General features: G+C 41.4%; 1 protein-coding gene and 2 long non-coding RNA genes across 3 annotated transcripts; 1 reads left to right on the top strand and 2 right to left on the bottom strand.

The window, feature by feature from the left end:
• Positions 1–11355: 11355 nt before the first annotated feature.
• On the bottom strand, positions 11356–12979 carry LOC145428995 (uncharacterized). The gene is made up of 3 exons (XR_013909363.1): positions 12875–12979; positions 12641–12718; positions 11356–12459 (listed from the first exon to the last, which is right to left on the bottom strand). It is a non-coding gene; the product is annotated as an uncharacterized LOC145428995 (long non-coding RNA).
• Positions 12980–16810: 3831 nt separating this feature from the next.
• On the top strand, positions 16811–17923 carry LOC145428994 (uncharacterized). Its single transcript, XR_013909362.1, has 2 exons — positions 16811–17144; positions 17675–17923. It is a non-coding gene; the product is annotated as an uncharacterized LOC145428994 (long non-coding RNA).
• Positions 17924–20950: 3027 nt separating this feature from the next.
• On the bottom strand, positions 20951–22782 carry LOC113023109 (uncharacterized). Its single transcript, XM_080301522.1, has 5 exons — positions 22750–22782; positions 22557–22693; positions 22386–22479; positions 21923–22255; positions 20951–21844 (listed from the first exon to the last, which is right to left on the bottom strand). Exons 1-5 carry the CDS (start codon positions 22780–22782, stop codon positions 21647–21649), a joined length of 795 nt encoding a protein of 264 aa, XP_080157648.1. The 3' UTR covers positions 20951–21646.
• Between the last annotated feature and the right edge of the window lie 415 nt (positions 22783–23197).

Genomic DNA, 23197 nt, shown 5'->3' with positions numbered 1-23197 from the left:
GGAGTGATCTAAAAGCCTCAGTCTGTGAAAGGTTTAATAGAACTAAGTAAAGGAAGTAAAATGTATAGATATTTTACAAGATTTATTACACAGCTATAACACTAGTTATCATCGGTCCATAAAAATGGCCCCGAATCAAGTAAATTCAGACAACACAGCATTAGTATTTCAAAACCTATATGGCACTTCTTCTTCTTGCTGCAGAAAAAGCCCATGAAATTTAAAAAGGGAGGTCACATGAGGCTGTCTAAAGTTAGAGGTGTGTTTGATAAGCGGTATGAGCAAACATTCACCGGTGAGATATTTACTATTGACCAATGCATACCTGGAGACCCTCCTGTTTATAAAATCAAAGATTATGATGGGGAAGAAATTATCGGTAGTTTTTACGAGCATGAGCTGCACAAAATCGCTCTTGTCAAGGAAAAGCTCTATCACATAGACAAAATTCTCCCAAAGCGTAAACAGAGGGGACAGGTTTATTTCCTGGTCAAATGGAGGAACTGGCCTGATTTTGAATGGAGGAAAAAGGGTGATGCTGAGCAGAGGCCTGATGACGTGATTAAAATGAAAATACGCGCCGGCTTTTATGAGGACACGTTGAGAGCAGAGATTGAAGCCTGCCTCAGGCGTATCGACTCTGATATTTATCTAAAATATCACCCGATTGTTAAAAAGTTTGAATTCACAGCTGGGGGCATATATCAACTTAGGTTTTTCCCGCCTCTCGCATATATGCTTGGTGTCCCAGCAGGTGTCTGGCAGCGATTCGAGCGCAAATTTGCCCCATAACCTGCAGATATAAAGGCAGGGTGTTATCATCTATTCTGTTATTCTGATATAGCTGCGTTACAGCTCATGGGTGATAGCTACTCCCCCCTACTGCGTACGGAGATATCATCACCCTGTGCTTTAACAAACCAGACTACATTCCTGTGGCTCGCAAACACATCGAAAATATCCATATTGAAATCAAAACCGATCAGAACGAGCCTGTAAACTTTACCTACGATAAAACGATAGTCAAGCTACATTTCCAGCCTGTCAAGGATCTGCCATAACTCATAGCAATATGGATAATAATAGATTTATACGGTATTAGGAAACGCAGGCTGGTAACGGCCTGCCCGGCTTTTCAGGTGCGCCAGTAATTTACGGACGAGGAATAGCATCTATTTTCTCAAAATTGTTTAGATTTGTGACCCCGTTCATAAAGCGGGGCGTGAGCATCGCAAAATCTCATCTGAAAGCTGCTGTCAAAGGCTTTGCTTCAGATGTTGTCACCTCCTCACTCTCAAATTTGACTCGTTCGAACACACCAGAACAGCAAGAGGGCTCGGGGCTGAGCATAATTTCACGTAGACCCTTAAAACGGCCTCCGGGTCAGAGGCTGACAGAGTTTAAAAAGCAGAAGAAAACGGTGAAAAAGAGGCAGACTGGTAAAACCATCAGACGGACAGGACACAAGTCTAAAGCTGATATATTCTAAAAAACAACAACTAAGAAACAAACAGCAATGTCTTTACTTCACGAGAGATCAAGTGAATGCACCTTATAAAAACACCTTGTGTGTACAAGAGATATTGAATTGAGGATGAGGAAAATGATTTGACCTGATTACGGTAATTTACAGGGCATGGTAATGCTAAAGAATTCGCTGGCATGAAGTTTGTTAAATAAGTTTTCAGGCACGCGCTTGCAAGCGTGCTGCGGCTGAAAGGATCTACTCCTGTCTCTTCAATAAACCCGTTTCTGAACAATGTGGAACCCCGAGCTAGAATTTCAACATCGTTTTCACAGTATGAAAGGGCCTCTTTCATGAAATTAAAGGTGCCGGAGCTGACTGAATGATACCATTCGTAAAATTCCTGCCTGCCTTGGGTCGTCATCCATTCCAGACTATAAGCGGAGGGGGGAGGGTAAGGGCCTGAATAAGTTAGGTTTTGTTTCGAACTGAAACAATGGGGGGAAAAGCCTTTAATGCTGTCTGAAAAACCCATTGCTTTGGGTATAGCTGACAGTGGCAGTGTTGCCAACTCCTCAGTAAGGAAAATTGCTATTGGTTGTCCTAAAAGTCGCTAGAAGTCGCTAAATGACGTCATCACCTAATTTGCATAATTGGTCATGCTAATCTAATTGTAACCTACGTTGTTGGAGAGAGAAATAACATCGTGGAAGAGACATAAAGTGAGTAAAAAACGTCCTAAATGCATTTAGAGTTTATTTAGAACTACAAATTTAATTTCTTTTAGCAATTATTGTTTTTTTATAATAATAATAATGGATTGGATTTATATAACGCTTTCAAGGCACCCAAAGCGCTTTACAATGCCACTATTCATTCACTCTCACATTCACACACTGGTGGAGGCAGCTACAGTTGTAGCCACAGCTGCTCTGGGGCAGACTGACAGAGGCGAGGCTGCCATATTGCGCCAACACCAGTAGGCGGTAGGGTAAAGTGTCTTGCCCAAGGACACAACGACCAGGACAGAGAGCCCGGGGATCGAACCGGCGACCTTCCGGTTACAGATACGCTTCCCAACCCCCTGAGCCACAGTCGCCCCAGGGTTGGAATTTTAATGTCACAATTCCAACCCTGCTCCTTTACCCGGGCCTGGACCGGCAAGTGACCTGAAATAGGCGCTCTGGTGGAGTTACTTTGTGTGTGTGTAAGTAGTTTTAAACCTTGTGATCCACAAAACAGCATAAGAGTAAAAGAAGAACTGACTGCGTTACAGCACCCGCTGCTTGTTGAGAGTAAAAGCGATACGCGCTTTCACGTCTTTTTTTAGGGGTCTGAAAACTCGCTAAATATAGCGACAAAGTCGCTAAGTTGGTAACACTGGACAGTGGCATAGGGAGAAAGCAGGAAGAGTCAATATAGCGCTGATTAAAGTCTGGGTCTGCAAAGCTGCATGATCAAGTTTGGTTTTAAACCTTGCTTAACCATGACCCTGAGAATAATGTACGCGTCAAACCCCTTAGCATTATGAGCGACAAAGATAGAGCCCTTAAAGAGAAGGTGTCTAAAATGTGCGAGGAACTTTTCAGCACAATCCTCACCCTGACAGCTCCAAGAGCGATAGAAGCGAGCTGGTTTCGTCTGCGTTTTTGCCTTGTGCTCCTGTTCCTCCTTATGAGATGCCCTTAGAATTTGAGGGTAAGATAGAAAATAGTTAATCATGTTAACTACAAAAGGGATAGTTTTTATAAAATAAGAAAAAAGTGAGAACCTAGAGAGACTGACCGTGATTGGATCTCAAAAGCCGGCGCCGTGAGTTTCGCCTGCCAGGGGGAGAGGCAGCATTGGCTGGGATGCTTCTCTGGGAGCCAGGGACACGGGGACCCAGCGCTGAGTGCAAATCTTGCCTATCCCTATCGGACAGACAGATATTTTTTTCCCCTATGGTCGCGGGAGAGAACAAGTGCCAGTGGGGATGGAACTGTGGCCGGAAGAAGAAGAAGAAGCCGACCGACCTAGCGTAGAGAGCAGGCCTTGCCTGTCGCGGGTCGAGAGACGGATGTTCTTGTCTGTGGATCGCTGGAGCTCTGGTGGAGAAGAACTCGGTGAGCTCGAAAAAAGAAAGTTGTCCAAATCTGAGATGTCTAAAAAAAAAAAAAAGTTTTCTTTTGTACAATTAGCTTTTAATACGGGGAACAAGAATGAAACAAACCTACCAATTCGATCGAGAGAATCAAAAAGAGAAGAGTTGAGCACGCTTATTTCAGAGTCTAAAAAAGAAATAGCAAGGAGTATTTAAAAACAGGAAAAAACAGTAAACATATAAGCATTATATGAACAAGAGTAAGAAAAATGAGGTACCGGATGAGGCCATGATCGCTGCTATAGAAGCACTTTTAGCTCCGAGTGTTAAACTCGAGTTTATATACATTTTAAAAAGTGTATTCCAATTGTTAAACAAACCCTATTTGCATGGTTCTTGAAGATGAAAAGCTTTTTTTGACAGAAAATGGTTAAAAGCAAAGGATGATTAACACTTACCGATTGATATGCACATAAGGAAAGAGACGCCAGTTGTTGAAGCGGTCTGGAGACAGGGGTCTTATGCGAAGTCACAAACAGTCTGAGCGGCGCTAGCTGTCCATGCTTCCGAAGTCAGACGTCTTGTGGGAGCGCCGTGCCAGTCTTAACCTCAACGGGGAATCATAAAAATCCAAGCTGCGTGCGATTGGCTAACCGGGGTGCGAGGGGAGCCGCCCCTTTGTTATGTGATTGGCAGCGGGGTGAAGTTAGGCGGAGTTGGTCTCCGGCGCAAATTTCGAACGAGGTAAGCAAGCATTCCGGAGCTGAGCCGCGGAGCAATTAACAAGGAAAAAATTGTGCGCTGGCTGTGGTTCTATGCGAGTAAGAGCGAGGTAGAACTTAGGCTGTGCGCTGAATTTGAGAGGAGCTAGTAAGAGGTATCGTTTTGAAGAAAAAAGACAAAGGACTTTTCAGGATTTTTCCCCTGTTTTTGAATATAAGGTTTTGGGTATAGGAGGCTGCTGCATTGAGCTGCGGCCGCAAGGTGGTTGGTGCCTGCCGTGGTGGTAATCCCCGAACCAAATGGTGGACACCAGAGGTGAAGGGAGCCACCAGGCTGAAGAAGGAGTCCTATCGGGCTTGGTTAGCCTGTGGGACTCCGGAGGCAGCCGACAGGTATCGACAGGCCAAGCGGAATGCGGCTCGGGCAGTGGCTGAAGCAAAAACTCGGGTGTGGGAGGAGTTCGGAGAGGCCATGGAAAAAGACTTTCAGACTGCCTCGAAGAGATTCTGGCAAACCGTCAGACGTCTCAGGAGGGGAAAGCGGTGCTCTACCTGCACTGTGTATAGTGCTGGCGGAGTGCTGCTGACGTCGACTGAGAAAATTGTCAGGAGGAGGAAGCAGAGTCTGGGGATGAGGGGAATGACCCGCCAACTTCCGGGGGCGAGGTCACTGAGGCAGTTAAACAACTCCTTGGTGGCAGAGCCCCTGGTGTTGATGAGGTCCGCCCCGAGTTCCTGAAGGCTCTGGACGTTGTAGGGCTGTCCTGGTTGACACGCCTCTGCAATGTTGCGTGGAGATCAGGGGCAGTACCTGTGGACTGGCAGACCGGGGTGGTGGTCCCCATCTTCAAGAAAGGGGACCGGAGGGTGTGTTCCAACTACAGGGGGATCACACTCCTCAGCCTCCCTGGGAAAGTCTATGCCAGGGTGCTGGAAAGGAGAGTTCGTCCGCTAGTCGAACCTCGGATACAGGAGGAACAATGCGGTTTTCGTCCTGGTCGCGGAACACTGGACCAGCTCTTTATCCTCTCCAGGATACTTGAGGGTGCATGGGAGTTTGCCCAACCAGTCTACATGTGTTTTGTGGACTTGGAGAAGGCATTTGACCGTGTCCCTCGGGGTGTCCTGTGGGAGGTGTTGCGGGAATATGGGGTGTCTGGCCCATTGCTACGGGCCATTCGATCCCTATACAACCGTTGCAAGAGCTTGGTTCGCATTGCCGGCAATAAGTCGGACTCGTTCCCGGTGGGTGATGGGCTCCGCCAGGGCTGCCCTTTGTCTCCGGTTCTGTTCATAATTTTTATGGACAGGATTTCTAGGCGCAGCCAAGTGGCGGAGGGCTTTCGCTTTGGTGGCCTCAGAATCTCATCTCTGATTTTTGCAGATGATGTGGTTCTGTTGGCTTCATCGGGTGAGGGCCTCCAGCTCGCACTGGAGCGGTTCGCAGCCAAGTGTGAAGCAGCGGGAATGAGGATCAGCACCTCCAAATCTGAGGCCATGGTTCTCAGCCGGAAAAGGGTGGAGTGCCCACTCCGGGTCGGGGATGAGTTCCTGCCCCAAGTGGAGGAGTTCAAGTATATCGGGGTCTTGTTCGCGAGTGATGGGAGAAGGGAGCTGGAGATCGACAGACGGATTGGGGCTGCAGCTGCAGTAATGCGGACGCTGCACCGGTCCGTCGTGGTGAAGAGGGAGCTGAGTGTAAAAGCGAAGCTCTCAATTTACCGGTCGATCTACGTCCCTACCCTCACCTATGGCCACGAGCTGTGGGTAGTGACCGAAAGAACGAGATCGCGGATACAAGCGGCAGAAATGAGCTTCCTCCGAAGGGTGGCTGGCCTCTCCCTTAGAGATAGGGTGAGAAGTTCGGCCATCCGGGAGGGGCTCAGAGTGGAGCAGCTGCTGCTCCACATCGAAAGGAGCCAGCTGAGGTGGTTCGGGCATCTGACAAGGATGCCCCCTGGGCGCCTCCTGGGTGAGGTGTTCCAGGCATGTCCCACCGGGAGGAGGCCCCGGGGCAGACCCAGGACATGCTGGAGAGATTATATCTCTCGGCTGGCCTGGGAACGCCTTGGTATTCCCCCGGATACGCTGGAGGAGGTGGCTGGGGAGAGGGAGGTCTGGGCCTCTTTGCTTAGGCCCGCGACCCGGCCCCGGACAAAGCGGATGAAAATGGATGGATGGATGGTATAGGAGGGTTCCCTACAAGTTATTCTAGGGGTTTTTGTGCATTTTTTGGAGAAATACAGAGGTTTTTTCGGGAGTTTTTTCCTTCTTATTAGCCTAAGGGATGTGGTAGGAAACTGCGAGAGATTTTATCGAGTTATTCTAGGGTTTTTTTTGTTGTGCGTTTTTGGAGAAATACGGAGGTTTTTTCAGGAAGTTTTTTATGTTGGGAGCCGCGGTGCGCTTATGCTTGGGGTAGTTTTTCGGGGATCGCGAGAGTTTTTTGCGATTCTGAGTTTGATTCTAAATCTCTTTGTTTGGGTTAAACAAATGCAAATAAATTGAAATAAAGTTTTCCCCCGAGGCATGCAACCTGTATGCCTGGCCATACTGAACGTTACAAAAGCACAAGTTTAACTAAGCACTTTTACCCTGGTTTAACACATTTTTAAACACACAAGCACGGTCCCAGACACATGCGCTGACCCACCGCCAGATGGCGTTTTTAAGCATAAAAAGTAAAAAACTTTTTTTAATGGCTTAAAAATAAAATAATGCTATTAGATATAAAAACTTTTTGATGAATATCATATATTTATGAATATCATATTTTTGTTACTTCCTTTATTACTTCCTTTATTACTTCCTGGGGTCACAAATCATTTTATTGGGGCCACAAATCACTCTGTTTGACATAAGGGGCCTAATATCTCTCTCCCAGTATATTACGTGAAACTCAATATAGATATAGTTGGAATTGAAGTGCCTCTCCTATCATATTGACTTTATTTTTTCTGTGGAGGATGTACAGATATTAAGTGTATGCAAATATTGGTGTCACGGTACAGGGTCTGAGAACCAGAATGTGTAAACTCTGGTTTAAATTAATATTCTTTGATTTATTTTTATGAATGGTTCTCTTTATTGTTTTCTACTTATGTTATATTTATAGTTTCTAGTCTTTAGGTTTCTGCCTCTGCCTTCCCTCTGTTTCATGTTTCTCCTTTTCTTACTTGTTTCCATGATCCATCTTCCCTCTGTCTCCCCAGTCAGTCATGTCTCCATGTCAAGTCTGCGTCTAAGTGTGTGTCATGTTTCCTGTTTTATTTTGACAGTCTTGCATCCTGTGTTAGTGTGCTCAGATTTCTTTCCTCCCATCTCGTTATGTTTTATCTCTCTCAGCTCTGTATCCCATGTGTTTTTTTTTGTTTTTTTTTCTACCTGTCTCGTCCGGCACTGTATCAGACTTATTGTCTGAAGGCCAAGAAAAATGCCCAACAGATTTACTTCCCCAAGTGCATCATTACAGCTTTTGCCATACTGATCCACTTGATTCTCATAGTTTACTCAATGTTTATTTTTTAATTATTTTTTAATTTTTAAGATATTATGATTAAAATGTACAGAATCGGGGGAAAGAAAAAAGACAAAGAAAAGTTACATTGGGAAATGGCTCAACAGAAACATCTTGATGCATGCTCAATCATCCAGGTAAGTAAATCTCCAAAAGTTGATTCTTTTCATCTGGGCTTCACTTCACTTGCATCCCAGTCACAGAAGCGTTGGAGGTCGTTCGTAAGAGATTACAGGATGACCCCAACCTCAGCAACAGGACCACTCTCAGCATTGACCAAGTGTGTTTGCTCTTGGAACTGTGTCTAAATTCCACCTACTTCACATACAAGGGTCAGTTCTACAGGCAGAAACATGGGTGTGTCATGGGCTCCCCAGTTTCACCCATCGTGGCCAATTTGTCAATGGAAGAAGTGGAAAAGAGGGCTTTGCTATCCTACCCTGGAACACCACCAAGCCATTGGTTCAGATATGCGGATGACACCTGTGTGAAAATCAAATCTCAGGACGTACCACAGTTCACATTAACTCGGTGGACCGACGCATCAAATTCACCAGGGAGGATATGAAAAGTGGCAGGTTAGCCTTCTCAGACTGTGAGATTTCCATCAGTAATGGAGGACATCTAAAAGCTGACGTGTACCGTAAACCTACACAAACAGATCAGTATTTAAGGTTTGACTCTCATCATCCACTGGAGCACAAACTGGGCGTCATCAGGACACTACAACACAGAGCGAACACCATCCCCACAGACACACCGGCCAGGGAAGCAGAAGAACATCAAGAAGGCCCTGAGTAAATGTGGTTATCCCAGCTGGACTTTTGTCAAAGCTGGGAAGGCTCCTAAAGAAAGCTCCAGCCGATCCAGGAGAGAAGGACAACCGCTGCCTAAACGCAAACCTGTAGTGATCCCGTACATGTCAGGAGTATCGGAGCAGTTGAGACGCATTTTCTCTAAACCCCAAAACACACTGCGCCAAAAACTGGTCCACCCCAAGGATCGGGTCCCCTGACACAAACAGAGTAACATGGTGTACGCTGTTAAGTGCAGGAGGATTGGCAGGATTTATACATCGGGGAAACCAAACAACCTCTGGCGAAGTGGATGGCACAACACAGAAGAGCCACCTCATCAGGCCAGGACTCTGCAGTCTATTTACACCTACAGGCCAGTGGACACTTTCAATGATGAGGATGTAACATCCTGGACAGGGAGGAACGCTGGTTTGAGGGCGGAGTCAAGGAGGCCATTTACGTGAAAAGGGAAAGACCATCTCTGAATGGAGGAGGGGCCTAAGGGTCCATCTGTCACCATCTTACAATGCTGTGATCGCAGCCATTCCCCAACTCTCTGTGAATGGGACTCATGGCCATTGATCATTTTTTTCTTTCTCTCTCTCTCTCTCTCGCACTTTTTTTCCGCTTCACTCCGCATGCGAGCCTTGTGCTTTGTGCTGGGCAGAGGGGGGAGGGGCAGTAGTTACAGTTGCAGTAGCACAGGAACAGAGCGGGAGGGAGAGGCAGAAAGAGTCAGGGACAACAACGTCACATTAGAAAGGTATAGTAATCATCCACAACTATTTTCTTTCTTTCTTTTTTTTTTTTTTAATAAACAACCTAGAAGAACACAAATAAACCAAAATAAACAAATATTCAAAAATAAACAAACGGGTGTGCCATCTAGTTTGTATATACACACACACACACACACACACACACACATACACACCCATATAATTAGACATACATACACATACCTACATACATATGTATTCACCTATACCCTCATACATACTGACATATACATATATACACATAACAATTCAGAAATGTGGCATACATAATTACAGAGATTCAAACAAAATCGGGTCTCCTTGACAAAATGTAATGTTGCCATTTAACCCAAATATCACTAAATATGTCATATTGGAGTCTATTAATGAAGGTAATTCTTTCCATTTTAAACATCCCATAAACAGTCTAATGCCAGTCATTTAGTGATGGAATTTTCACACTAAGCCATTTCTTGGTAATAGTCCTACGGGCAGCCAGACTCAGAATACCATACAACAGCTTGGACGTTTTATCTACATTCACTGAGTATACAGTGGGGCAAAAAAGTATTTAGTCAGCCACCGATTGTGCAAGTTCCCCACTTAAAATGATGACAGAGGTCAGTAATTTGCACCAGAGGTACACTTCAACTGTGAGAGACAGAATGTGAAAAAAAAATCCATGAATCCACATGGTAGGATTTGTAAAGAATTTATTGGTAAATCAGGGTGGAAAATAAGTATTTGGTCAATAACAAAAATACAACTCAATACTTTGTAACATAACCTTTGTTGGCAATAACAGAGGTCAAACGTTTACTATAGGTCTTTACCAGGTTTGCACACACAGTAGCTGGTATTTTGGCCCATTCCTCCATGCAGATCTTCTCGAGAGCAGTGATGTTTTGGGGCTGTCGCCGAGCAACACGGACTTTCAACTCCCGCCACAGATTTTCTATGGGGTTGAGGTCTGGAGACTGGCTAGGCCACTCCAGGACTTTCAAATGCTTCTTACGGAGCCACTCCTTTGTTGCCCGGGCGGTGTGTTTTGGATCATGTTGGAAGACCCAGCCTCGTTTCATCTTCAAAGTTCTCACTGATGGAAGGAGGTTTTGGCTCAAAATCTCACGATACATGGCCCCATTCATTCTGTCCTTAACACGGATCAGTCGTCCTGTCCCCTTGGCAGAAAAACAGCCCCATAGCATGATGTTTCCACCCCCATGCTTCACAGTAGGTATGGTGTTCTTGGGATGCAACTCAGTATTCTTCTTCCTCCAAACACGACGAGTTGAGTTTATACCAAAAAGTTCTACTTTGGTTTCATCTGACCACATGACATTCTCCCAATCCTCTGCTGTATCATCCATGTGCTCTCTGGCAAACTTCAGACGGGCCTGGACATGCACTGGCTTCAGCAGCGGAACACGTCTGGCACTGCGGGATTTGATTCCCTGCCGTTGTAGTGTGTTACTGATGGTGACCTTTGTTACTTTGGTCCCAGCTCTCTGCAGGTCATTCACCAGGTCCCCCCGTGTGGTTCTGGGATCTTTGCTCACCGTTCTCATGATCATTTTGACCCCACGGGATGAGATCTTGCGTGGAGCCCCAGATCGAGGGAGATTATCAGTGGTTTTGTATGTCTTCCATTTTCTGATGATCGCTCCCACAGTTGATTTTTTCACACCAACCTATTGTAGATTCACTCTTCCCAGTCTGGTGTAGGTCTACAATACTTTTCCTGGTGTCCTTCCAAAGCTCTTTGGTCTTGGCCATGGCGGAGTTTGGAGTCTGACTGTTTGAGGCTGTGGACAGGTGTCTTTTATACAGATGATGAGTTCAAACAGGTGCCATTCATACAGGTAACGAGTGGGGGACAGAAAAGCTTCTTACAGAAGACGTTACAGGTCTGTGAGAGCCAGAGATTTTCCTTGTTTGAGGTGACCAAATACTTATTTTCCACCCTGATTTACGAATAAATTCTTTACAAATCCTACCATGTGGATTCATGCACAGCAAATTCTGGTCCTTGGAATAAACTCTCAGGGAGTTCAGATTAACTACATTTGAGTGTACATGCGTGACCATCGAATGAACTCTAGTGCAGAGTTAGAGTAACTCTTTTCCGGGAGTTGATTTTTCAACTCTTTATAGGAGTTAAAACTAAACTCTCACGGAGTGAAATTTCTACTACCATATAGAGTAAAATTTAACTCATAACTAGAGTTAAGTTTGATATTAACTCTTTTGTAGTGTTACTCATCAATTGAAAAAAGTTTTAGGTTTTTGGTGCAAATTACTACAAAAACACAATAGTGATTATTATGAATGTATGGATTTTATTTATCAAAAATAACATATTCAAATATGAATGCTGCATGGATTAACATACATTCTGTGTAACAGTACTGTAATAGCATAATATCCACCATTATTGGCAGCTAAACAGTTGAGGTCAGAAAGGCCTAACATTGGGCGAAAAGAAAAAAAAAAACAGAATTAAAGGAAAAAAATGACTACAGAATAAGCACTTCTTTTAATGCAGTGTTAACGTGAGGAAGACTCTGTAAAGTCTCCATCAAGCCAACAAATTAAGTAATGCAACTCTCTCACAGAACATAAAATTGTGAATCACACCCATATGACATTTGGGCATCAAAACATTTGAAATGTCTTACTTTCTCCCTTTCTAGGACCAGTATCTTCTTAAAAATGGTTTCATTTACCTGAAAAGCAGGACACTGATCATGGAAACACGTTTCATGGTTAACATGCATAACAAAAACAGAGAGAGAGTGAGAGAGAGAGAGCAAGTCTTATTACACACTACAGTTGCAGAGCAAACTACATGAAATACTATATTAAATTATTTTTCTCTAATCTGTTTTATCTTCGTGTTTAAGCTTTTTCAAGTAATGGCAACTAAAGAGTCAAGTATAAGTCAATTAAGTACTGTATCTACATTTCTTTCATGTATGCTGTCCAATAGAGGCTGAACCATTTGAAGTCCGGCATCACTTGTGTCACTGCTCTGACTGCTGGTGGTTGAGACAGACAATGTATCTGTTAGACTTGGAGAGGAGGGCTCTTCCACATGTTGCTTCAGGACAGTCAAATCTGAGGGTGACAAATAAAAATATTAGAATACAAGGTATATACAATCAAAAACACAACACAACAAAGATACCATTTATGCACACAGGGCCAGTAAACTGCACGCTTTGATTAAATTATACTTTCTCCCAGGAGAACAGATGGTTATTTTGTATTTTATTATGGTAATATACAATTTACATACCACAAGGTGTGAGTGTCACATAGTGTGTTAGGTCTGAGCAGTCACGCAGCTTCTTGGATGATTGTGTTTCCAGGATGTCTGAAATGCATGTGATAAATCCAACTTACTGTTGAGCCATGAAAACAGCATTTTGTGATTGTTACCACAGGATATTAGACAAATTAAAAATGTTTATTTAAGAGTAACTGTACAAATCAAATCCTTCAAAATCTATCAGAGCATATATTTACTTACCTTCAGCTGTATAGATGACAAAACACACCTCTTTGACTGCTGCAAGTTCAGGAAAGATATCCTCATCCACCTCTATACCCTGCTCATCCGTGACTTTCAGTGCTGTATTTTCTGGTATGAGAAACTTCTGCTGCACTGAAGTAAAATCATCACTTAGTTAATAACAACATTATCATTTCTTCTTTAATGACTTAGTACAAACCATAACTTACCTGCTCTCACAAAATCTGTGAAGCTGACTTCTTCCAATTTTGCATATTTCTTTGTCTCTCTGTGTTTTACTTTTATCAACATCTTGGCCACCTACGGAAAAAAATACCTTTACTACTATGAAACACAACACAAGAAGAAGAGGTTGTTTATGGTAACTCTATGTAAACTGTGTATAACTTAATCAACGAACACTGTCTTACATTGAGTTAGCCTGTCCACACTAAATATTGCTTAAAATCTATTTAGCTAGGCTGGTTTAGCAGACAATGTGACTGCATGTTTGCTGTGTCCTTGTCTTTACAGTTCTGGAGACAGGGTTGTGTGCATGTCTCAGTGTGCAGCAGGACTAACTAACTGATGTTAATGGTACCTCAACATCTCATCAGTGCAGGCTGCACCTCTCTTTGGTTAAATACAGCCATTACCATGAGTCTAAACAGAATATTACTGTAGTTAGCTAACGTTAAATTAAACGTTGGTGTTAAAATTAAGAAATAGAAATAAACGTTTTCATTGACAACGTGAAATGTGTATCTTAAAATACAGTAAGATAAGTAAGTTAGCTAACTTTTGACTAGCATTAGCCTAGCTGCTATCTCCAAATCAGCATAACATACAGAAAACACATGTAGTGCTAGTTAGTTAACTTTATATTTTACTTGTGCATCCATGTAACTGAATATATATATATATAAATAACATCACTACACTCACAGAAAATTCCAAAGTAAATAAAGTATTTTTACCTCCTACATGTCGGAGTCCAAGAAAGAAACACAGATAGGCGCTGTAACGGTCGACAGACAAACAACACCAGCAATGTGTTGAATTAGACTCCTTAGCACCCAGTGAATGAACACCTAAATATTACACCGCTTTAGAGTACTCCCCAACACTGACTGTAGTATAAGGTGAAAAATAAACTCCCGGAATGTAACTCTTGCGCACTTTTATGCCTAACTCCAGAATATTTAACTCCAGTGATTTGCTGTGTGGATTTTTTTTTCACATTCTGTCTCTCACAGTTGAAGTGTACCTCTGGTGCAAATTACTGACCTCTGTCATCATTTTAAGTGGGGGAACTTGCACAATCGGTGGCTGACTAAATACTTTTTTGCCCCACTGTAAATATCCAAACAAAAGTTCATCCCAATTAAAGGGGAGTTGCATACTAAAAATGATCTGTAACTCAGAATGAATAGATACCCAAAAGTGTTGATCAGTGGCAGGACCAAAACAAGTGGAAGTGTTTTATTCCTTGGGCCCCACAGTTTCTCCAGCAGCTAGAGTGATTAGAATAATGTTTACTTTGTGCAGGAGTAAATGGCCTGTATTTTATATAGCACTTTCCCTAAGGACCCCAAAGCGCTTTACATATCCAGTCATCCACCCATTCACACACGCATTCACACACTGGTGATGGCAAGCTACATTGTAGCCACAGCCACCCTGGGGCGCACTGACAGAGGCGAGGCTGCCGGACACTGGCGCCACCGGGCCCTCTGACCACCACCAGTAGGCACCAGGACACAATGACCGAGACTGTCCGAGCCGGGGCTCGAACCGGCAACCTTCCAATTACAAGGCGAACTCCCAACTCTTGAGCCACGATCGGAGTAATAAAAAACCCACAGAGCCTCTTCCAACCAAAACATCTCCATATATTAGAACTAGAAATTCTCCACTGAAAAGCACACTGCTGATACCAAATGTCATTTGAAATTGCTGTATTTGTTTCCCTTTCCCATTTTTTTTTAATGTAGGTAGTATTCCGCTTCTTAACCTCTTGTATACCCTTATACAGTCTAGAAATCACCTTGAGGCCGGGATCTGCCTGGTAAGCCTTGACAAATATACTCAAAACAGGTAGAGAGAAAAGATCTGTTCTCTTAGGTATAAAGTTATGTAGTTGATGCCTAATTTGAAGAAACCTAAAAAAAATCCGTTTTGCTTAACTGGTATTGATCTTTTACTGATTGGAAGTCCCTAAGAATTCCCTTATCGTAAAACATACAGTATGCCATTAAGCCTTGTCCTGCCCATTTTTTATATCTTACATCTAACTTATTGGGTAAAAAATCAAAATCAAAAGCGCACCATTTTAAAATCCTGGCCTCTTCATTCCAATCATTCTTATTAAGAAATTGTAACTAAAGTTTTAAAGGCAAGTTAATCCATTGGTTTCGTTGATTAATTTGTTTTTAATGAGTGTCACATCCCCTAAGCTTGCCTGAATGGGAAAACCTCTTAAGGCCACTGTTTCTGTTTCTATTTCTTTCCATCTCGCTTGGTAGTCTACATTACACCAACACACTAATATCCTCAATTGAGCTGAAATATAATAATCTTTCAAACATGGGAACCCCAACCCTCCTTTGTCTTTAGCCAACTGGATAGTTTGATACTTAATCCGTGGTTTTTTCCCCTGCCATATGAACCTAGAGATTATTTTGTCCCATTCCTGAAATTATTTATCAGTTATTTCAACTGGGAGTGTTTGGAACAAATAAAGCATCCTGGGCAAGATATTCATTTTAACTGTATCAATACGTGATTCAAAATTTAAAAATGGTAATAAGTTCCATCTTTTAATATCCTCATTTATTTTATAACACAAAGGATTAAAATTTGCATTATATATCTTAGAGAGATCTTTAGTAATATTTACTCCAAGATACTTCATCTGCTCCGACTCCCAGTTAAAATTGACTTTAGACTTAATTTCCTGATTTGGCTTATAATTAAAAGTTAATATCTGAGTCTTCGATATATTTAGTTTATAACCTGATAGTGAGCTAAAGGTCTCCAGAAGTGATAACAGCTTGGGGAAAGTAATGTTTGGATTTGTCAAGTAAATCAAAATATCATCAGCAAACAAGAAAATCTTATGCTCTCGACCCATGATCTTGACTCCAGTAATAGTATTGCTTTGTATAACACTTTGACTCAGGGCCTCTATGAAAAGAGCAAAGAGTGAGGGACTTAACGGGCAACCCTGACGTGTCCCTCTCTGTAAATTAAAAACATTAGAAAGCGCCCCGTTAACTTTGATTCTTGCCCTTGGTGATTTATATAGTGCTTGAATAATCCTGATAAACGATTGATGAAATCCAAACTTGCCCATGACTTTATATAGAAATTTCCAATTAACCAGATCGAAGGCCTTTTCAGCATCTAAGCTCATAAGGACAATCTGAATTTTATTTTTCCCAACATAATCAATAACATTATCTTGCGTTTCTCTCTGCTTAATAAAACCAGTCTGATCCAAGCTAATTATCTGAACAAGAATATTTTCAATTCTTTTGGCAAGGATGTATGTGAATATCTTATAGTCCTGGTTAAGAACACTATATAGGGCGGTAATTTCCACAACCAAGCCTGTCCTTTCCTTCTTTAGCTATTAAGGAAATAGAAGCCTCATTCCAAGATGGGGGGATTACTCCCGTCTTTAAAATATAATTGAATGATGTTCTCATCAAGGGAATCAATAACTCTTTCATTTCCTTATACGAATCTGATGGGAATCCATCCGGGCATGGGGATTTATTAGGTTTTAATTTTTGAAATGTCTTAACTTCTCCCTTTCTAGGACCAGTATCTTCTTAGGAATGGTTTCATTTACCTGATAAGCATGAAAATGATCATGGAAACACGTTTCATGCTGAACCATAACAAAAACAGCTTTATCATCATGCAAAATTATCGAAGTTACACAGCAAATTCAAAAGTGTTAAATTTTTTGGTGTTAATAGTCTTCTTGCAAAAGTAGAGTTAATTTTACTCTAAGTAGAGTCACATTCTTTTAATGTAACTCTGAGGTGTAAAATGATAGTAGTTAAAATCGAGTGTTAAAAATGAGTGTTTCTCTGTCAAATCTGGAGGTGTTACAATGGAAACATTAACTCTTGACCTCTTAACTCTGAACTCCTACAGGGGCTATGACACCAACAGAGTAAATTCACAGACTCCGCCCCCAGCACGGCTCCAATCGAAGCTGAAGTGAAGCCGTTTCAGAACATTTTGCTCTACATATTTGAGTTGTTTGCCATGCTTGGTAAGTCATTTTTTCAAAGATTGTTTCAATTATTATTATGAGCTTTTACTTCTGTGGCTCTTTGGAGTTGAGACAAAGCTGTGTGAAAGGCATTAGCCATGTTGCTCGGTGATAGCATAATATTCTGTTTTAGCTAGCTGAAAGGTATTGTTTGCGGGCAAATACCACAGCCTTGAAAAAAAGCTTGCATGTGAATTTTCAGTCAAATCTTTGGTCAAATACACCTAAAACAATGTCTAGAATGTGAAATGTTGGTATAATGGTGCTACTTGAAGCCTGAAAACGATCGCCCATAATAAAAAAAAACGAGCAAACAGCAGTAGCAGACGTCCTGACTGGATTCTACGTTAGCATAGATCCCTCCAGAGTTTTGTGCACACGGTTTAGGTAAAAATGAAAAAGTTTTACATTTAGTTCAGTATTACCTGGCTCAAAGAGGATTCCTTTTTTTTTTACTGTGCTGCAATTGTTTACTGGATTATTTGTGCCATTAATTAGTGTCAACTAATTTTTATTCGATCTCCGCACAGGATATGCTTGTGAAGATGGAATATGGGGGAGAGCAGAAGTGCGTTGAAGTTCCACAAAGGGATGAATGAAGGACATGCATATTGTATTGAAGAAATAAGTGTTGAGAATGCTGTTATTTGCATTTACCATGTCAGACCTTTTGATAAACAAAATTCTAATGAAAGTGAGAACATGTACACTGTTACATCTTTCAGAAAATGTTTTGAAATTGTGGTGCACAGTTCAGAATAAATGTTTTTCAAAAACCATTGCATCTTTTTAGTAAATGTTTATTTCCAAAAGAAATTTCTAGAAGTTCAGAACAGTAAAATTCCCGCTTTTTAGAATGAATTAGAAGATAACTCTTACGTAGTTAAACTAAAATACTCTTTGAGAGTTAATATATAAACTCTTAACACCAAGTGTTAAATTATCAACTTCAGACAGATTTGGTGTTTAACACTAAATCAGAGTTAACGTACCAACTCTCCAAAAAGAGTTAAATTAACACTCTCTGGTGTGGACCCATATAGACACTTTAATAGTGTTGAAATCAAATCCGACAGTGTTAATTTGGACATGCTGGATTTGCTGTGTATCTTGCTGAAAACCGGCATGTTTTCATAAGTGCCTGTGCAAACAAAAAGCCCAACACGATATTCAACTCCACTACACTTTACCCAGTTTGTGAGATTGACAGTGTTCTGTAAATCAACATGAAGATATGGAGATATAATTTCTGAGTATTCTTGTGTTTCAAGTGAACGCATTTTAACTGGACCAGACTCAACTGCTTTTAAACTCATACATTCCCAATAATAAGCTAATGCAAACTGATGTTTCCTTGCAAGTGATACAGTCAAATTCTTAAAGTTCTTAACACAGTCTTTGAAAAATTTGTGTTTGGCTTCAAATCTCATGGTCCAGATATGAGTGAGAGGACCAATCTTTCGAATGCACCTTGGATAGTGGACCATGAAATGATGTTTTGGAATTAAGTTGTTTGATGGGTATAGTTCCTTAAAGAGTCTATGGTGTTCAATAATCAGGTGCTTTAAATACACAGTCATTCCTTCAGTGATAGAGTATGAGAAAACTACGTTTAGAATGTGCAACAACAAAAGCAACAAATGCCAGTGCAAATCATCCCCTGGTACCAGGTCACCAAATATCAAAGGTATGTTTGTGATCAAACAAAGTGTTTGTGATGCATTTAAACCTATTCCATACCCTGCACGATCCAGGTTAATATTCGTTGGTTTATTTCTCTTTTCCATATAGCCGTAATTAAAAGCATATATCCTATTTAACAAGCTATCTTTAGAGATGAAGTATTCGATTAAATATTGAAATAGCAGCTTGACTTCATATTGACCAACCCCTTCCAAAATATCATGCATGATGTCAACGGCATAATTTTCCGCAATATTGAAATATTTTAATGAATTAAGTATGCTCTTTCTTTTTATGCCGAATGAAGATGTTAATGTTGGATCATCTACCAAATTATTATAATGTTGGTTATTCAGAATTGGTGATCTAAGAGTTAAACATGGGTCGTCCTTTGAGAAAACGAATTGAGCTGAAGACTGATCAATTAGGCAAAATCTACAAAAATAATTAGCTCTAAACGATTCCAAAAACCCAAGAATGCTATGCATCCCCAAGTTATCACCTGTAATTTGTGCCAGAGTACCAAATACAGGAAATTTAGCAAATGGAACAGCAATCCTACTCGTCTCTAATATTTTCAGGTCCTTTACTAGGGGCTTCAGGATTTCATCAATTCCATATTTTTTTGTGTCTTGTGCATAAAATAATGATACCAGATGAATGTTCATTAAAGCCGAATTCAGACTGGGAGGAAGATTTCTAAGGATGAAGTAAAGGCAGCCAACTTTGTGTATACCCTTTTTTGAACCTAAAGGACTTGCACACTCAAATTCGTCATAGTACAATTCCAAATTTTTAAATAAATCTGCAATGGCTGATCTGGAGGGACTGTCATTCGGTAATAGGGTCAATAATTGTTCCTGAATATTAGATTGCCAATCTCCCACAAATTCCTCTAAGTTCTGAACTGTAGAAAGAACTATTGTATTTGGTACACCACTTCCTAAAAGTCTGGCAATAATGGAGGCACACATGTCCTTGCTCTGATTTGAGAATGAAGGGCCTGCTTCAGAATTTTGGCACTGAGATGATGTGGATGGTGTTTCATCATTTAAGCACTGAGAACTACTAAACTGTTGGGTATCATGGTCAGAAGGGGTCTCATGAGGAACACATGTGCTAACAGTAGCATGTATCTTATTCAGATGTCTTCTAAATCCAGAATACCGTATTTCCCGGACTACAAAGCGCACCTGAATATTAGCCGCACAAGCTAAAATCAGGGGAAAATCCTGTTTTGTACATACATTAGCCGCACCTGACTAAAAGCCGCAGGTGTTTCAATGTTGACTTATCATATGTAAGAGAATATGCACAAAGGGAATTGTCAGGAAAGAGATGGCTGTTTGGAGACACACCCCTTTTATTAATATTTTGAAAAACAAGTTATGGGTACATATTTGCACATGTAGTACATAACAGTAACCTACAGCACACCAGAAAAATAGATTCGGACTACCTTTTAGGCTCAGGTGCAGTGACACGGCTTTAACAAGAAGAAAAGTCAGTCATTCACCATCTTTCTCTTCTTCCTGCGCTCTAAAACCACCAAAGTCCTCTTCTCCAATGTCGGATACAAACAGGCTCAGGGTGGCTTCGTCATCCACTCTCCACTTCTCTCCTTCGTTATCACTTTCAAAACCAAAGAAATCCTCGTTGTCAGTGTCAGAGTCGAACACCCTCAGAAGGGCCGTGGCGGTGTCCTCCTCTCCATCATGCAGCAGTCCAGCCCTTCAAAATCCGTTGGTGATCGTGGATGTTTTCGCACTTTTCCACGCTGTCAGAATCCACCGGTGGAGTTGGGCATAACTTGCTTTTCGCAAGTTTATCGCCGCTCGTCATCCACGCCTCCCGCTGAATGCGTAGCGCTACTTTGAAGGTTGTTTTTTCGCGCTACTTCGTACGGCACTACGTTGCCTGGCGGACGGACATGTGACTAACATACCACTCTTGAACCCCGATCCTTCCGCCAGGCAACGTAGTGCCGTACAACAGCGGAACAAACAAAACAAATCGTCTTACGATATCACAAAAATCATGGAAAATCCATAGAAAAGCCGCACCTGACTAAAAGCCGCAGGGTTCAAAGCTTGTGCAAAAAGTAGCGGCTTATAGCCCGACAATTACGGTAACTTGAGAATTGTAAACAACATCCTATCTGACCACATTTTAGTTTCAAATTTTTGCCAGGATACATTCCATGAACTAGTTTTAAATGTCTGAACAAAAGTAAAGCTGTACCAAAGGATAAAGCACAGAGAAAGCAGGTCAACATTTTGAATGCATAACCTGGTTACTACTAATTCAACAGCTTTGCTCGCAACTCTTTGACTCTTGGACTTTCCACTGTTGTGCCTACATCAATATTGTACACAGTGGTCTGCAAAAATGTGTACAGGCTGGACAGAACGTCTTCATATTTCACACTGAAAACAAAGTGGCACTTGAACAGCTCATCAAATGCACCCAGTGATGTGCCTGACTGACATGGAAGAAGCTTTCGATCCAAGACTATGTAGAAGCTGAAAACCTGTGCTTTTGAAGTCCCTGTGGCCAGGAGATATGGCTGAGGGTTTCCTTCATTGTTCATGAGGTGATCCTCAAGGCTCTGGCAAGACTGAAACACAATAAAAAGCATCACTTTATAAACCCTTGGGTTAAGAAAAAGGAAAGGGGAGACAGAACTGAACTTCACTAACATATAAAAACTGATTGAGGGTATGAGCAGAAAATAAGTGATCCATTCACACATTATGCACACTGCTGCTTTTTTGATAACTTTTAAAAATGAAAACTAAAATTACTACACTAATAAAGTGTTACTTTAGGACACTACTTGGCTCATCAGCATCATCCATTTCTTCGTTCAAAGCAGATTTCAGCAATCTTTTCAGAAGACAAGTCTCTTTAAGGTCTCTGGCTTCCCTGGCAACCTTGTCTTTAAAACTGGTGTTCCATTTTTCCAGGAACCTGGAAGCAGTCTCTACTCCAAACATCACTGCAAAGTCCTGCAAAATCTAACAAAGGAGAAGTATGTCCATTAAAATCAATTTTTTTAAGTCAAGTATTTTTCAGATCCCCATTTGTTTACCTACCAGTCCTTTAGTGTCCAAAAACCGAGGAAACATCTGAAGAATGTTTGCTGATTCTTGTGGGTCATGGAGTATCTGCTGACGATAGTAGAATGTCTCTCTCATCTTCTGGAAGACTATATCTTGGTCAGTGGTGTGATGAAGAAGAGACATGGCTTCCATACATTGATCTCTTGTTTGCTGGTCATTAGTGAAACCAAACTTCCTTCGTGATGTGGGCTCTCCTTTCAGTTCCACTCTGTTCTGTGAAGCAGTGGGGGATTTGGATTGACGTTGCACTGTCTTGATATGCCATTCAAGAAAACCTTTGTTGCTCTGAATGTCATAGAAATGCTCCTACAGAAAGAAAGAAATTGCATACATTGTAGAGTGTGTATATATATTTATATATATGTGTAGGGAGAGAGACAGAGAGAGAGAGAGAGAGCAAGTCTTATTACACACTACAGTTACAGAGCAAACTCACATATCCCTTTTTGGAGTACGGATCCTTCAAAGATGGGAAGAGTGACACGATTCCAAGTGCATGAAACTCCTTCGTTGCTTTACTTACAGTTCTCCTGCAAAAGCAGAAGTGTTTTTTGATAAGATCCTTGCCAGTTTTAAAAATGAATAGAATAAACATGATTCCTCTTACCCTTCCTTTTCACGCATGTGAGCTACAATGATGTTCACCATTAATCGCCTGGTGGAATCTTTCAAACTCCCAGTTTTTTCATACTCATGGATGACAGTCACCCCTGCTGGTTTGGAAGTCAGAATCTGCTCCACTGTCTAAACACATTTGATACAAAGAACAAAAAATTGACAAAAAATGAGACTATTTTAACCCAAACAACAATTTCAATCTGTGGATTATACATATGAACTACATGAAATACTATATCAAATTATTTTTCTCTAATCTGTTTTATCTTCGTGTTTAAGCTTTTTCAAGTAATGACAACTAAAGAGTCAAATACAAGTCCATTAAGTAATGTATCTACATTTCTTGCATGTATGCTGTCCAATAGAGGCTGAACCATTTGAAGTCCGGCATCGCTTGTGTCACTGCTCTGACTGCTGGTGGTTGAGACAGACAATGTATCTGTTAGACTTGGAGAGGAGGGCTCTTCCACATGTTGCTTCAGGACAGTCAAATCTGAGGGTGACAAACAAAAATACTACAATATAAGGCATATACAATCAAAAATCAACCACAACAAAGCTACCATTTACGCACATAGGGCCAGTAAATTGTATGCTTTGATTAAATTATACTTTCTCCCAGGAGAACAG

Source organism: Astatotilapia calliptera, chromosome 5, assembly GCF_964374335.1.
Source record: "Astatotilapia calliptera chromosome 5, fAstCal68.1, whole genome shotgun sequence".
NCBI classification, from domain to species: Eukaryota; Metazoa; Chordata; class Actinopteri; order Cichliformes; family Cichlidae; genus Astatotilapia; species Astatotilapia calliptera.
The sequence above is the reverse complement of the archived record's forward strand: the minus strand, read 5'-3'. Positions and strand labels throughout refer to the sequence as shown.